Source organism: Entelurus aequoreus, linkage group LG11, assembly GCF_033978785.1.
Source record: "Entelurus aequoreus isolate RoL-2023_Sb linkage group LG11, RoL_Eaeq_v1.1, whole genome shotgun sequence".
In the NCBI taxonomy this organism is placed as follows: domain Eukaryota; kingdom Metazoa; phylum Chordata; class Actinopteri; order Syngnathiformes; family Syngnathidae; genus Entelurus; species Entelurus aequoreus.
Window position 1 is genome coordinate 43,417,062 of NC_084741.1, and position 14,814 is coordinate 43,431,875.

The 14,814-nt window shown below is 41.0% G+C and overlaps 1 protein-coding gene across 3 annotated transcripts in view; it reads right to left on the reverse strand.

Moving 5' to 3' along the window:
• LOC133660165 (F-actin-uncapping protein LRRC16A-like) overlaps positions 1-14,814 on the reverse strand; it is a 178,613-nt gene that overhangs the window by 52,506 nt on the left and 111,293 nt on the right. For all 3 annotated transcript variants that reach the window (XM_062063380.1, XM_062063382.1, XM_062063381.1), the window contains 6 exons: positions 13,262-13,348; positions 6,334-6,437; positions 5,949-6,026; positions 3,608-3,684; positions 2,814-2,918; positions 2,658-2,727 (listed from right to left, as the gene is read on the reverse strand). In XM_062063380.1, coding sequence (XP_061919364.1) covers positions 2,658-2,727; positions 2,814-2,918; positions 3,608-3,684; positions 5,949-6,026; positions 6,334-6,437; positions 13,262-13,348 — 521 coding nt within the window. The remainder of the gene's footprint in view (positions 1-2,657; positions 2,728-2,813; positions 2,919-3,607; positions 3,685-5,948; positions 6,027-6,333; positions 6,438-13,261; positions 13,349-14,814) is intronic.

The window sequence follows — 14,814 nt, forward strand, 5'->3', positions numbered from 1 at the left end:
CTTTGAGCTCAGTATTGGGTGGCTTTCAAGCAAATGCTTCATTAAGACATGAATTCATCTCTGCTGTCTCAACGTGAGAAGATTTCTATTGGCATGTAGAATTGGTTTTCTATTCATGTGTTATCCTTAGTGTTATCATGGAGTCTGTAAAAAGCTCTATTTATATGTTCCAGCTAGGGTGGGAATGATGTGGTGTGCGTGAGAGAGAGATTGAGAGTGTGTGTGTGTGCGTGATACAACAATTAGAGAGAGAACGTGAACACTCCCATCACCCACCTGCTGTCTGCCAAGTATTTCATTATACAGTGCAGCCTCTTAATAAATACTCGCTGGCATGTCACCGGCCTGTCAAATGGTTTTTGGAGGGGGCGCTAAAAAGATGATTGCATCGCAGCAGAGATCAGCTTAAAATGGCTGGCTGCCACATTAAAACGGCTCTTGAAAAAAGGCTTTATTGCAAGTCCATTTGCAAAGATGCGCCCACATTGCCAATGTTTTCTCAAAGGTTTTTGCTTAATAAAGGCCAATCAATGATGACAATTAGATGTGTCCGATCCGATATCAGTAAAAAAAAAAACAAGGATTACATCGACTTGCATCTAAACTAGCGGTGTCCAAACTTTTTCTACTGCAACCGCCCACGGAAAATCGAAGGATGCGGGGGACATTTTCATATTTCTCATTTTTCAAAACCAGTACAATATGTTGATTTTTTGGAAGAAGAAAAAATGCCTGTATGTCAGCTTTGTGTTACTAGCGTCATTATTTTAACTTTTACTTATCACGTTATAGTTGTATGGTCTTAAATTTACATTTCTATTTTTTCCTCATATCGTTTTTAAAATATGCTACGGGTCGTAAAAAAATAAGCTACGGGTAGTAAAAAAAAAGAGCATGCGGGCTGCAAAAGGCACCCGTGCCGCACTTTGAACACCCTTGATCTAACTTTTCCGATACAAGCAATCTTGCAACATGTTTACTTGTACAAAGCTGGACAGCCAGTTCACATGTAAATGTCCTTTAGTAAACACATAAGGTTGTTTTTTTTCTTATTAGTTATTTAGTGAAGTCCTTTACAAAAGGTAAACTGGTAGGCTATAGGCTACGAGGAGCTAGCAGCTACACAAGAACTAAGCACTCAAAGGAACAGTAGCTAAACATACATATTAAGTGTCCTTAATTGAACAATATTGCAGTCTAAAACATGACATTTGTCAATATAACTTTGTCAAATAATTATTAGGGGTGTCCTGATACAACTTCCGATACGATGCTGATATTTGAGCCTTGAGTAACGCCTGATACCGATATGAGTCTAATACGATATCAGTACGAATCATAGTTCATGTTTGTATTATCTTGTAGTGTGGACTGTTAGAAAATGCTTTTTCGTCCAGAAATTATTTAGAGAACAATGGTAGGTATGAAAAACACCAACTTCATGACAGATTTATGTTGTCTTTAAATTGAAGCGTAGTGTTAGCGACATCTAGTAGCCACGCCAATTAATTATGTGAGTTCATAATAGGTTTAAAAATGCAGACACGTTTGTTACTGGACTCTTTCAAATACGCTTCTTTGCCTTGGAGACTTTGTATCTGTAAATAATATACACCGATAATTATTTGATACTTGTGTATATTGACACATGTGCTGTTAAATTAAGCACACTTATGTATGTCGAGCTTGTGTGATATTGTGTACTTAGCTGTTGTGTAGCTGCTAACTCTTAGTAACCTATATCCTACCATGTTTACTTTTTATAAATAGCTTCACTACAATACAAGAAAATACCAACCATGTGTGCTTATTAGAGGGCATTTAGGTGTTAAGTGGCTGTCTTGGAGCTTATATTGGACATTTTGGATGCAAGCCGATATATTCCAATACTTGTTTTTTTGCTTTTATCGGGTAGGGACACCCCTAATGATTATAGTTGCATATTACTTGTTGTATGTTGTAATATGTATACCGGTATGTGCTTTGCTATGGAGTTTTTCCCCACTCCAGACTGGGCCCACTTAGGAGCCCAGTCTAGATTGCCCAGCGTTGACCTTTTTCCCTTCTTTTACGTGGCCCCTTGTGGCGACCCATCAGCGTTCCTGTTCTGTAATCCTGTACACTGTTTGTTTGTCTAATCTTGAATGGGTTAGTGCTGAAAACAAAGTTTTGTTGTACTTGTGCAATGACAATAAAGACCAACTTACAGACTCAAAGTATACAAGGCACAAGTCTAGAAAGTATTATAAAGTATTCAGTAACAAATGTGTCCTCAATATCATCATCAAAAGTATGTATGATTCCTGCTGATATCATCCATCCATTTTCTACCGCTTCTCCCTTTTGTATCATATCGGATCAAAATCGGTATTGGCTTAATGACAATGCTGATACTTTCATTTAACACTACATATGTGGTATTTAATTATACAAGGAACACAACAAATTTGATAATAAAGCTTGTATGACTGCTAATTTACATCCATAATTTATGAAAACACCACATTTTCACACATAGAAAATAATTATTACCACATTGCGGAAAAAACCCAACACAAATGTAAAAATAGTGACAAAAATGCAAATGTGCAAAATTTGAATGCAAGGGACGCTAGGATGATTTATATGTGCAAATGAAAGATGGAGGCAGTCCTCACCTCACAGCAGCTGAGGTCTAGAGACACATCCTTCACGTTGGGATTACTGGCCAGGCCGAGCAGGAGAGCTCTGCAATTTTTTTAATGCATTGAAAAAATTAAATAATTAGACTTTGAACTGTAAATGACATTGAAGATATGTGTTGTTGTTCTCACTTGAGGACATCTGGCACCAGCTTTGTTCCAGACACGTTGATGAAACTGAGAGACATGGCACTGCTGAAGAAGTGCTTAAATGATGGCGGCACCTCTTTGCCTTTCCTACACAAAAATACCAAATGATACTAACTTTTTATACCTCCAAACAAGATTACATCATTTATTTTCCTCAGCACATATTTTTATGTCTGATGCAATGGCCTGAAAACGGATTATCTTTATATAGAACTCAACCATTATCCTGCCAGTGTGAAATTCTCACTCTCCATCGGCATTTATCTCGTCATGCTTTGTCTGCTCATTCTATCCTCCTCCGCCTTTCTGTGCTCATCGTCCCTCCACATTCAACCCCCCTACTCTCATCCTGAGCTCCACTCAGCCCTCGATGAAGACCTCAAATCCCCTGAGACTCAGTGAAAAGGGAGATAACACTGAGGCAAAAACTCCACCCCTTACCCATCTGTTACACACATCATTATGACTGCAGATAAACAAACGATTGACAGTCTTTACTGTCTGTAGTGACACTGGGCCACCAGCAGGTGTCACACATAAAAGTACCGTAGCCCTATTGATGTTATGGCCTTAAAAAGAAGATGCATATCATTCAATTCACATGTCCTGATGCATTTTGGCTAAAAAGTGCACTGACCAGAGATGCACTTCTTAAATTTGATTGTATTTGATAAGGCAAGGTACCTATGCTCTGTCAAGTGTATAACTGAACATGTGCAGATATAATTTACAGTGTTGGGGGGGCCAGGGCTTATCAAAACCAGAAGGGTTCTTACCTGTGAGGGAAGACGCTCTTTGAAACATTAAGGACAGACAGGTGTTGGACCGACCCACGCAGAAGAGAAGAACAAACCTTAAAAAAACAAACAAATATAATTTAAAAAGCACAATAAGAGACAGCTGAGTTTTATTTTAATATGTGTAACATGTTTTAAAATAAACGAGGTCCGGTCATTTAAGTGTTGCTTTCAAGCAACTAGGGCTGCAGCTATCAATTATTACAATAATCGAGTAATATATGGATTCATTTGTTAAATACATGTCTTTTATGCAAAATAGTTAAACAGGGATTTTAGTTATTGACCTTACATGCACCTGGGGATAGGTTGATTGGCAACACTAAAATGGTCCCTAGTGTGTGAATATGAGTGTGAATGTTGTCTGTCTATCTTTGTTGGCCCTGCGATGAGCTGGCGACTTGTCCAGGGTGTACCCCGCCTTCCGCCCGAATGCAGCTGACATAGGCTCCAGCACCCCCTGTGGCCCCGAAAAGGACAAGCGGTAGAAAGTGGATGGATGGATGGATGGACCTTTATTGTTACTTCTTGTAAATGCACATACCATTGAAATTGCACTTTTACCACGGAAGCATCACTATATATTACCTATATAAATAAAAAGTTACGTTAAAAACAAACTAAAAACCAAGTAAAAGACAATAAATAAAAACAAACAAACTGAAAAAAATACTCTCTGATTAAGTATAATATATTGAGTGACAATGTAATTCATTTATTACATGCACATTTAAAAAAGGTATTCATTGGAAGAGTGATGTTTGATTTCTGGACAGACAACTCGTTAGCATTAACATGCACACTGTACATGCTAACATGCCCTTATATGCACCCATGTGTATGAATAACACATTCGTTATGCAAGTTAAACATGTAAGATGCCGTTAGCTACCAAAATAGACTTTTATCTTGTTTCTGCTTGTTTGCTTCTCTTAAATATGCAGGCTGGTTTTTCCACATGTGCTGCCTCATTTATGTAGTGCTGTTGTGAAATGCCAGCGCCGTTTGACAGTGAAAACGTTTCACCATGACGTCTCTCATTATTAGTTTTAAAAGATTGCAAAAAAAATATAGTTTCTCTCGTCTTCTTTGGGCCCTTTTCTCTCTTTCTCCCTTTTCTTTGAGCCAACTCTCTTGGCACTCTGCTGTCCTCACCCATGCACACACAGTGACCACATCACTCGCAGCATGACCTAAATCACGGTAGGGCCCCGCTCTCATGTGCGTATTATTGGAGCGGTCGGAATTTGATACATTTTTAATACCGTAATTTCCGGACTATAAGCCGCTACTTTTTCCCCTCGTTCTGGTCCCTGCGGCTTATACAACGGTGCGGCTTATATACGGCCTGTTCTTCTCCGACTCCGACGAAGAGGATTTCGGTGGTTTTAGAACGCAGGAGGAAGACGATGACACAATGATTAAAGACTGACTTTTCATATACCGGTAGGCTGGTTATTTTGATAACGTACATGCGAGCACTTTGTATTACTTTGCACCGTTGAATTATTTGTACTCTGCACGAATGCTGTTCGCCATGTCAAAGATGTGAAAGTTTGATTGAATGATTGAAAGATTTATAGTTAATAAATGGGACGCTTTGCGTTCCCAAACAGTCATCTCTGTCCCGACAATCCCCTCCGTGGTAGCAGGAACCCCTATATACTACGGTAATTACACATCAAAACCCTGCGGCTTATAGTCGGGTGCGGCTTATATATGGAGCAATCTGTATTTTCCCCTAAATTTAGCTGGTGCGGCTTATAGTCAGGTGCGGCTTATAGTCCGGAAATTACGGTAAATGAATCATCAAAGCAACAAGATACAAATGGAAGCTTTTTTTTCCTCATCAAATTAATCGCTGAATCGTTGCAGTCTTCCTTACTAGCAACGCACACAACTCTGGTCACTGACACAAGTAGCACAAAAAGAGAGATTCAGGCAGGTACATCAATAATATAGACCACTGAAATTAGGTATTCTGATGTCACCCTGGCAGAGAACTTGCATTTCTATTTATAAGCCAGTTCAGCGTCTAAATGTCTTTAAAGATGTGTCATTTTAAGATATAATTACTATATATTTTTGTTTAAAAGCTCAGATCAATATCTCCTGTGACAGACTGACAGCTGGCTACATTTCAGACGAATCAATAAGATGGATCTGGCAGGCAAACCCTGTGCAATACATCACACAGTACAATCAACAAAGTGTTTTCTGTTGCATCTAATGTGACACAAACAGCAACTACTACTTCAAATGTATGCACTGTTGTGGATTATATGTCTTTGACAACATATCTTTACACAGTAAGACTCACCTGGTCCAATGAGCAGTCCGTGTTGGAGAGTTCAAGGGTTGTCAGGTGGTTGGGTTGGCTCAAAAAATGGTAGAAATGCTAAAAAAAAAAGAAACAGTAAGAAATAAGTCTGCTTTGATTCTATAGTATAACTGGCATTTTGTTGTTTTTCTATCAGCTCTTTCCTAAGACTTGTTTCTGAAGATTAATCAAATCAGTGTTGTCTTCTGTCATTGGGGGACTACAACATCTATCAGAAACGTAATTATTATTTTATACATTACTGACATGTTGAAGTTCTGGTTTTGGTTGTTACTCCATTCTGCGGAACTAGTCCAGTTTATCAAATATCATCCAAAAATGTCTTCAGGCCTAAAGAGAAATACATTTTTTGTATGTACAGTACCTGCATGTCGTCTCCTCTGAGGATGTTCCCTGAGAGGTCCAGGTGGACGAGACTGCTGGGGATGGACGGGTTGGCACTCAGCGACTGACAAAGGCTGTTCACCCCTGAAAAACAAGCACGCACACACGGCCATGCAAAAGCAGCGTCAGCGTATTTCATCCCTCATGGCTACACTTGATGTTTTGACTGCATACTGAAGGAAATAACTGGGGAAATGAATAGCAGTGGACTGCCAAGTGAATGTATGGAGAGTCTGTTGGTTGTGTGGAGGAAATGCAACAACTTTATATTTTTTTAAATGTAAGATAAGACCTCAGTGTGACACATTAGCATATTTCTAGACAACCTATGGTAACCTGAAATAGTGGTTATGGAATTGCACATTGATCTGTTGTAGTGATTGTGATTTCTTTTTGTATATAATCTGCTTTGACATAGTCAGGCCCCAACTGTTGCTTTGAATTTCTCCGGTGTAATAAAGGAAATTAAATAATAAATGTCTTTAAATATTGACCCTTGGGTGTGCATGACACTGACGTATGACGTATATAGTCGCTGACGCGTGTCATGTCTAACGTATGAGTCATATCTTGGACATGACACGCGTCTCACAGTTATTGTTCGAGACATGGTCTTGAATAGGACTCTGAATGTATTCATTTGAGGGTCTGTAACATGAGAGCACCGTAACATTATTTATAAACAGGACATAAAGAACTCAATGCACATAATTGTACCAAAGGAGGATAACTGTTGGAAGTTAGTTGGATTCATGTTATTTTGCCATCTTCAACACAACCAAGTCAGTCCAGTGTTTTGATGTAAGAGAAAAAGTAGCACTACATTTAATAGGTAGGGATGGGTACCTTTCACATTTGAAACAATACGATACCCATTCCCGGTACCTGAGAATCGATACCGGTAACAATTTTCGTTAATTTTGTGTTTGATCAAATGTGTTAATAAATGTTAATTGTTTTTAAAAAAAAATCTAAATTGTTTTATTTAATATCTAACACTGAGCTGTCCATTTATATTGTTTTCTTGCACTTCTGTGTCTCATTTACGAGTTGTGTACTGTACTGTGTTGTATAGTACACTTTGCATGTGTTGCCTTAACCAAGAAGTAGTTTTTGCCACTTAGATGAATGTGACAGTGTTTTCTTTTGTTGAGCCCTACAAACTAAGCATTGTATTTATCTATTTGATTTTAACATGCATCTTTGGGCTTGATTTACTAGTACTAAAACACATGCAAACCTGATATCACACGCAAATTATTTACTAAATGTGTGCAAAGTGGATTGCATCTGTTAAGTGAGCAGAATAAGTTGTGCAATCTATTTTGCATCTGTCTTCATTTATATGCAAAACACATAATTCTTAGTTCAACTTCCAACACTGTTCCTAATCCTCTGTCTCACATTCCTGGTATGATTCTGACCTTGGGGATTCTGGGGATGAGTTTATTAACCTCCTGGATTCTGATTTACAGTCAGATCCTTCTTGCATACCAACCACTTTGACCAATCAATAGTTCTCCCCTTCTTTGTTCTCTTCCCATGAGTTGACCTCTGACCCTTACTTTGGCACTCGATTGGCCATCTACTCTGGCCCACCACGTGGTGGTCAACATTGTCGTCAAAGTAGACTCACTCATGGTCCTGTTCACCACAAGCCTGTCTCATCTGTCAATTTCACATGCTTCCCCTTTGGTGAAAGTCTGTTCAACTGATTCTAGGTCCTGCAGTTTAGCTTCTCCCTTATTAGCTTTCCCTTTTAGTTATGAGGCTTCATTGAACCAACGGCAGCAGGCTGATGGCACCCATCCTACTGTGACCTCCAGAGTCGTGTTTCCACAGCTACAGCAGTTTCAATCATCATGGTTCCCATCAAGTTGTCCAGTGCAGGAGGAATCGACAATCCTCCTCCACATCTCCTCTTTCCCACCCTTGGCGCTTTGTCCAGCAGAGAGACAGAGCTTCTGGAATCCGCTTTCTGAGGGTGGGGGGCTAGGACAAACAGCTGTGCTAATGTGGACACACCGCTTTGTACTGCGAGGTCGCTGCCTCTCACGCTACGTCCAGCGAGGCCATCGCCTCCTCTGCTACACCCAGCGAGACCGCCGCTTCCTATGCTACGCCCAGCCCGGCCTTCGCTCCCTCTGATACGCCCAGCGAGGCCACCTCCCGCGCTACGCCCAGCCTGGCCGCCGCCTCTCGCGCTACGCCCAGCCCGGCCGCCGCCTCTCGCGCTACGCCCAGGCCGGCCGCCGCCTCTCGCGCTACGCCCAGGCCGGCCGCCGCCTCCCGCGCTACACCCAGGCTGGCCGCCGCCTCCCGCGCTAGGACCAGCCCGGCCGCCGCCTCTCGCGCTACGCCCAGGCCGGCCGCCGCCTCCCACGCTACACCCAGGCTGGCCGCCGCCTCCCGCGCTAGGACCAGCCCGGCCGCCGCCTCTCGCGCTACGCCCAGCCAGGCCGCCACGTCCAAATCTCCCACTGGGTCTTCTGACGACGCCACGTCCAGCTCTTCCAGTGGGTCTTCCGACGACCCCACGTCCAGCTCTTCCACTGGGTCTTTCAACAACGCCACGTCCAGCTCTTCCAGTGGGTCTTCCGACAATGCCACGTCCAGCTCTTCCAGTGGGTCTTTCAACGACGCCACGTCCAGTTCCTGCTTTAGCCCAGCAGCCTGCTCGCCTGGCATGTAAGCGTCCGTCAGGTGCTCGAAGCCTGCCTCCTCGTCAACCACAAACGTGGCCAGTCCATGGACACCCCCCACGCCTTAAGTAGCCATTGAGGATTTGGTCCCGCTCACATCTGCCTCCTTGTCGGTCACGAATGTGGCCGGTTCGTGGTCGCCCGCCTCACCAGCTGCAGCGGCGTTCAACTTGCCTCTGCCACCTGACTCGTCCCCGGCTTCGGGATACTTGGCCTGGCGACCATCTTATCTAGGGGGTATCCAACTCCTCCCTCCACCCCCCCGTGACTGTGGACTTGCTTCATCTTCCTTTAGAGGACGTCTGGAATCCGTTCTTTGGGAGGTACTGTCATGATCCGGCTTGGTTTATGCTTTCAGTTATTCTTACCATGTTTTAGTCTCATTATGTTCCCCATGTGCTTGTTAGTGTTATTGGTTGCACCTTTGTCTTGCCCTGGCCCTGTTGTCCTCCAATCCACTCCCTCTTTTGTGTTTAGTACAGGTGTATTCAGTTATCTAATTAGTCAGTGTATTTAGTTCTCTGTTTGCTGTCTTATGTTTGACCGTCGTATGTCAGTAGTTGGAATAAACCTCTTGAACAGCACAACAGTGTTCCTTCACCTTGCTTTGCTGCAATTGGGTTCTCCTCACCAAGCCTCCACATCCACAACTGTGACATTCACACTGCAATTAGCACAGACAATGGACAGAGAATCCCCCGTCCTGTGTGTGTGTCAACATTTTGGATGGTAACAATAAAAAATATTAGACATATCGCCCTTTCAGTTACATAATTTTATAGCTGCCTACTGAAACCCACTACTACCGACCACGCAGTCTGATAGTTTATTTATCAATGATGAAATCTCAACATTGCAACACATGCCAATACGGCCGGGTTAACTTATAAAGTGTAATTTTAAATTTCCCGCTAAACTTCCGGTTGAAAACGTCTATGTATGATGACGTATGCGCGTGACGTCAATAGTTAAACGGAAGTATTCGGACAACATTGAATCCAATACAAAAAACCTCTGTTTTCATCTCAAAATTCCACAGTATTCTGGACATCTGTGTTGGTGAATCTTTTGCAATTTGTTTAATGAACAATGAGGACTGCAAAGAAGAAAGTTGTAGGTGGGATCGGTGTATTAGCGGCTGGCTGTAGCAACACAACCAGGAGGACTTTGACTTGGATAGCAGACGCGCTAGCCGACGACCGCACGGATGATCGGGTGAAATCCTTCGCCCTTCCGTCGATCGCTGGAACGCAGGTGAGCACGTGTGTTGATGAGCAGATGAGGGCTGGCTGCCGTAGGTGGAGCGCTAATGTTTTTATCATAGCTCTGTGAGGTCCCGTTGCTAAGTTAGCTTCAATGGGGTCGTTAGCAACAGCATTGTTAAGCTTCGCCAAGCTGGAAAGCATTAACCGTGTATTTACAGGTCCATGGTTTAATAGTATTGTTGATTTTGTGTCTATCCTTCCAGTCAGGGGTTAATTTATTTTGTTTCTATCTGCATTTAAGCACAATGCTATCACGTTAGCTCCATAGCTAAAGTGCTTCACCGATGTATTGTCGTGGAGATAAAAGTCACTGTGAATGTCCATTTCGCGTTCACGACTCTCATTTTCAAGAGGATATAGTATCCGAGGTGGTTTAAAATACAAATCCGTGATCCACAGTAGAAAAAGGAGAAAGTGTGGAATCCAATGAGCCAGCTTGTACCTAAGTTACGGTCAGAGCGAAAAAGATGCGTCCTGCACTGCACTCTAGTCCTTCACTCTCACGTTCCTCATCCACAAATCTTTCATCCTGGCTCAAATTAATGGGGTAATCGTCGCTTTCTCGGTCCGAATCGGTCTCGCTGCATTGTAAACAATGGGGAAATGTGAGGAGCCCTTCAGCCTGTGACGTCATGCTACTTCCGGTACAAGCAAGGCTTTTTTTTATCAGCGACCAAAAGTTGCGAACTTTATCGTCGATGTTCTCTACTAAATCCTTTCAGCAAAAATATAGCAATATCGCGAAATGATCAAGTATGACACATTAGAATGGATCTGCTATCCCCGTTTAAATAAAAAAAAATCATTTCAGTAGGGCTTTAAGGGGCTGAATGAAACTAATTAAATTGATGCGTTTTGGTGTCCTATTTTTTTATGTTTGTTTTTTTCCCACATATAATGTATAATATTAAAATATTTCTTGTATGAAAAATTCTTCTTGAAATATGCATTTTTGCGTTTTGAGCGTAGTAAGTGCAGCCTCCCTCCAATGCCCCTTCAGTGGTTAAGAAAAAAAGAAGAAAAGTGGTGTCACTGTAGATGCCCCGCATGTCAGCTTCTAAAATGCCCATAAAAATGTGTAGATGTTTCCTGCTTGTTTGAAAACATAGCAAACCGCAACAGGTAGGAGCATGATAACATGAATGTGCAGTAAATGAGAGCGTATGCACTGTAATAGTACACGCAAAATCGTAATTTAAATAAGGCGGTCTGCACCACTTCTCAGTTGCTCATGCAGTCTGAGTAGAGCGCATGCAACACGGCCACAAATGTTTTTGTTTGCACACGCAGTAAATCGGACGTTTAGTGTCAGTTTTGATTGGCAAATTTGAAGGTGTTGCAATGCAAATGCTAATCAGTTGCATGTCTACAGCAAATTCAATGTAAACTCACCTTGAGCTAGCACATTTTGAAAATGTAAATGTAAATTTGCATTGAGCTAGCACATTTTGAAAAGTGGAGCCTCACTGTACCTTTTAGCACATTCTATTTGCTTTGTTGGTATTGGAAATTGTTACATTACCTAGAGGCAGTCCGGCTGAGTGCTTGACTGCTTGTTTCTCAGCCAAGTGCTTGAGCCGGTGCCAGTCGGCAATTGGGCGTGACATCACGTGCAACAATGGTATTGAAATATGGCATTGATTGATTTGACTTGAATCAGTACCTGGTAGTACTGACCGACTTGGGTTGGTACCTATAAAAGTACCAAATCCATAGTTAAAGGGGATGGTTACAACTTTTATGCGGCTGCCAAGAGAACGCTAACTTTCCAATGTGTTTTAAGCATTACATCCCGCCATCTTGCGGATTTCAGTAGGTAACAATTTATAATCTGCCCAAACATAACACGCACATTAGCTATGTGTGTTGTCAGCTAATAAATGCCATTTAGCAAAGTCTAGCTACTAACATGAGCTATTATTGAATGTATTGCCTATTGTAACAACAACATGACTACAAATTGTTAGTTGCTTTTCTGGGACTGATTTTGTGTCTTCCAAAAATTCCAAGGAGCCGTAGGCACCCTGGATATTGTTCTGAGCACTTGGCTGTTTGGGAGTTTGGCTCATAGATCAGCGCTTCAGTTGCAGCAGCTGAGCTGAGCTTTGTTGAAGCATTGCTACCCTGTGGAAAATGATAGCTCTTCATTGATTGCCCTCTGGCAAAGCTGTTTACACTGCATCCCTGAAGATGGTCTTCAGGGATGCAGTGGTTACTTTGGTGGTAAACTGAGACGGAATTTTACCTGCAAGCAGTTATTGACAACACTTGCATTTAATCTAGATATTAGCATCACATCTGTTGCAGAGTTCTGGAAGCTTCTTCACATTTGGCATTCAATTACAAGCTGGACGTTTCCAGCATAACAATGAGCACTTGTCGATAGGGTGGAAAAGAGTCACCGAAGCAATATTAAACTCTATTCACATGTTTTGCCACTTGTTTTTCACCCACCCACACATGATGCGATTAGTGCAGCAATTCAGTGCCAAGAGCATCCCAACAGTAGAAACATTAGATCAAGCTGTGAATTAGATCGGATCACAACAAGCGTGTTAATTAGGGGTGTGTCGATCGATCAGCCACCAATCAGTATTGGCTAATTTTCGTGAAAAATATAATATCAGATTGGCCGTTGCCGATTTATGTCTTTAGGCCCATAATAAAAGAAAATAAGGAACTTGTTTATAGTTTGTGTTGATATGGTTACACGGTCAATACCACTCAATATAATTAAATGGAAACATTCACAGTTAATACATGTGATCAGTATTGGTATCGGCTGATCTCACTCATGGATGAACGGTATCGAAATTGGCAGCATGAAACCCTGATGGGAACCCTAGTGTTAATGAAAACTAATTGCAAGAACACAACGCAGTGATACAATTTTGACAGTTTTCCCCACACATTATTTACAGCAGACAAGGACAATACATACCTTTGGGTGACACTGAGGTTTTGGAGAAGTTTAAATGCTTAAGCCCAATACGAAGCTTCGCAAACTGAACACCAAGAGAGGAGATACCTGTGAGAAAACAGACAATAACAGTGGATGCAAAATATTTAACATGTTGCTTATGACATATCAGAGTTTTACTGTGTGTACCGAAAGTCAAAATAAAGTTCAGATTGATACTGCTAAAAGTTATTTTGAATTGATGATTAATTGTACTAAGTGTATTCTGGTTCATAAAACATACATATTATAATTTAGCAAACAGATAATTAGAAAAACACTTAAACTGTTCTTCTTAAAGGAAGACGACAGTGCTGTTTGTGACAATATATAGCTGGGTTACATAAGATGTCATATCCGTTTTTCTTCCTTGCAGCTTAATTCACATGATGGTCAAGCAGCTTGAGGGTAGCATTAAAACAAGTGATTGTGAGTGTAAAGTTTGAGCAGAAAATGCCTATTGCTGTTCTGTTCTTGGGTGTTCCAGTTGTTCAAATAGAGAGAAAGGAAAGAGCTTTCATAGAGTCCAGAAAGGAGTGTTTTTTTAAAGGTAAAGAAGTTAGGCAAAAACAAAATTGCGTCGAAGGAAATGGCTTTTAAAAAATATCACTTTCATCATCTTCATCCGCAGCGATGACTTTGTAAAATTAGTTTGAGAAACTTTATGTAATGCAATGTAGTTTATTCTCTACTATATTAGTAGTGTTTGAGAGCACAATAGATCACATTAGTTTGTGTTCTTTTGTGGTTGCTATGCCTGAATATAACTACGAAGACCTGGTTGTGCAAAAAAACTAACGTCATGTTAAGTCCTAGTAATAAATATTTTAATTGTTGGTCCAATCCACCGTATTTTCTTTCTAGATTTTTTTAACAGAAACTAGGAGCTTAGTTGTTGTGCAGGAAAGCCAAGTGCTTTATTCAACACAGACGACCACATTATAGCGTCTTTGGTCATATTTGTTAGCATCAAGAAAATATCCTTAATAGTATTAATAAAGTCAATCTCTTGTAGGCTCAACAGCATATACTGAATCTTGATATCGTTAGCAAACATTGCTGAACAACAGACATATATAGCTAAATAATGAGACAAAATATGAACTTCACATCATAAACCCAACTGCAGACATAAATTGTAGATTAAACTAATATTTGTAGCAGGAAATCAACTGCAAACAAACATATCCTTTTTATCATTAGCGTCACGATCACAGCAGCACAGCAGTCGTTATGTCAATCAAATACTGTATTTAGCAATGCACAAATAAGTCCAACTTTGTCTTTTACGGATTAATGTTTAAATTGTGGATCCCTCCGTATGTAAAGACATGATGTGCCTCCAATCTTTTCTTCCCTAAGTACCATCAGTGTCAAATGAAGGAGGTCGAAGTTCAGCAGTAACCTCTTGGTAAGGATAAGTAGTTTAAATCTTTAAAAAATAGATTTTTCTTAAGAGTGTAAAAATCCCCTCCATCCCATTTTAAATATTGTTTTCATCATCACTTATATTTGCCTCTAAACCTTTCAAAATA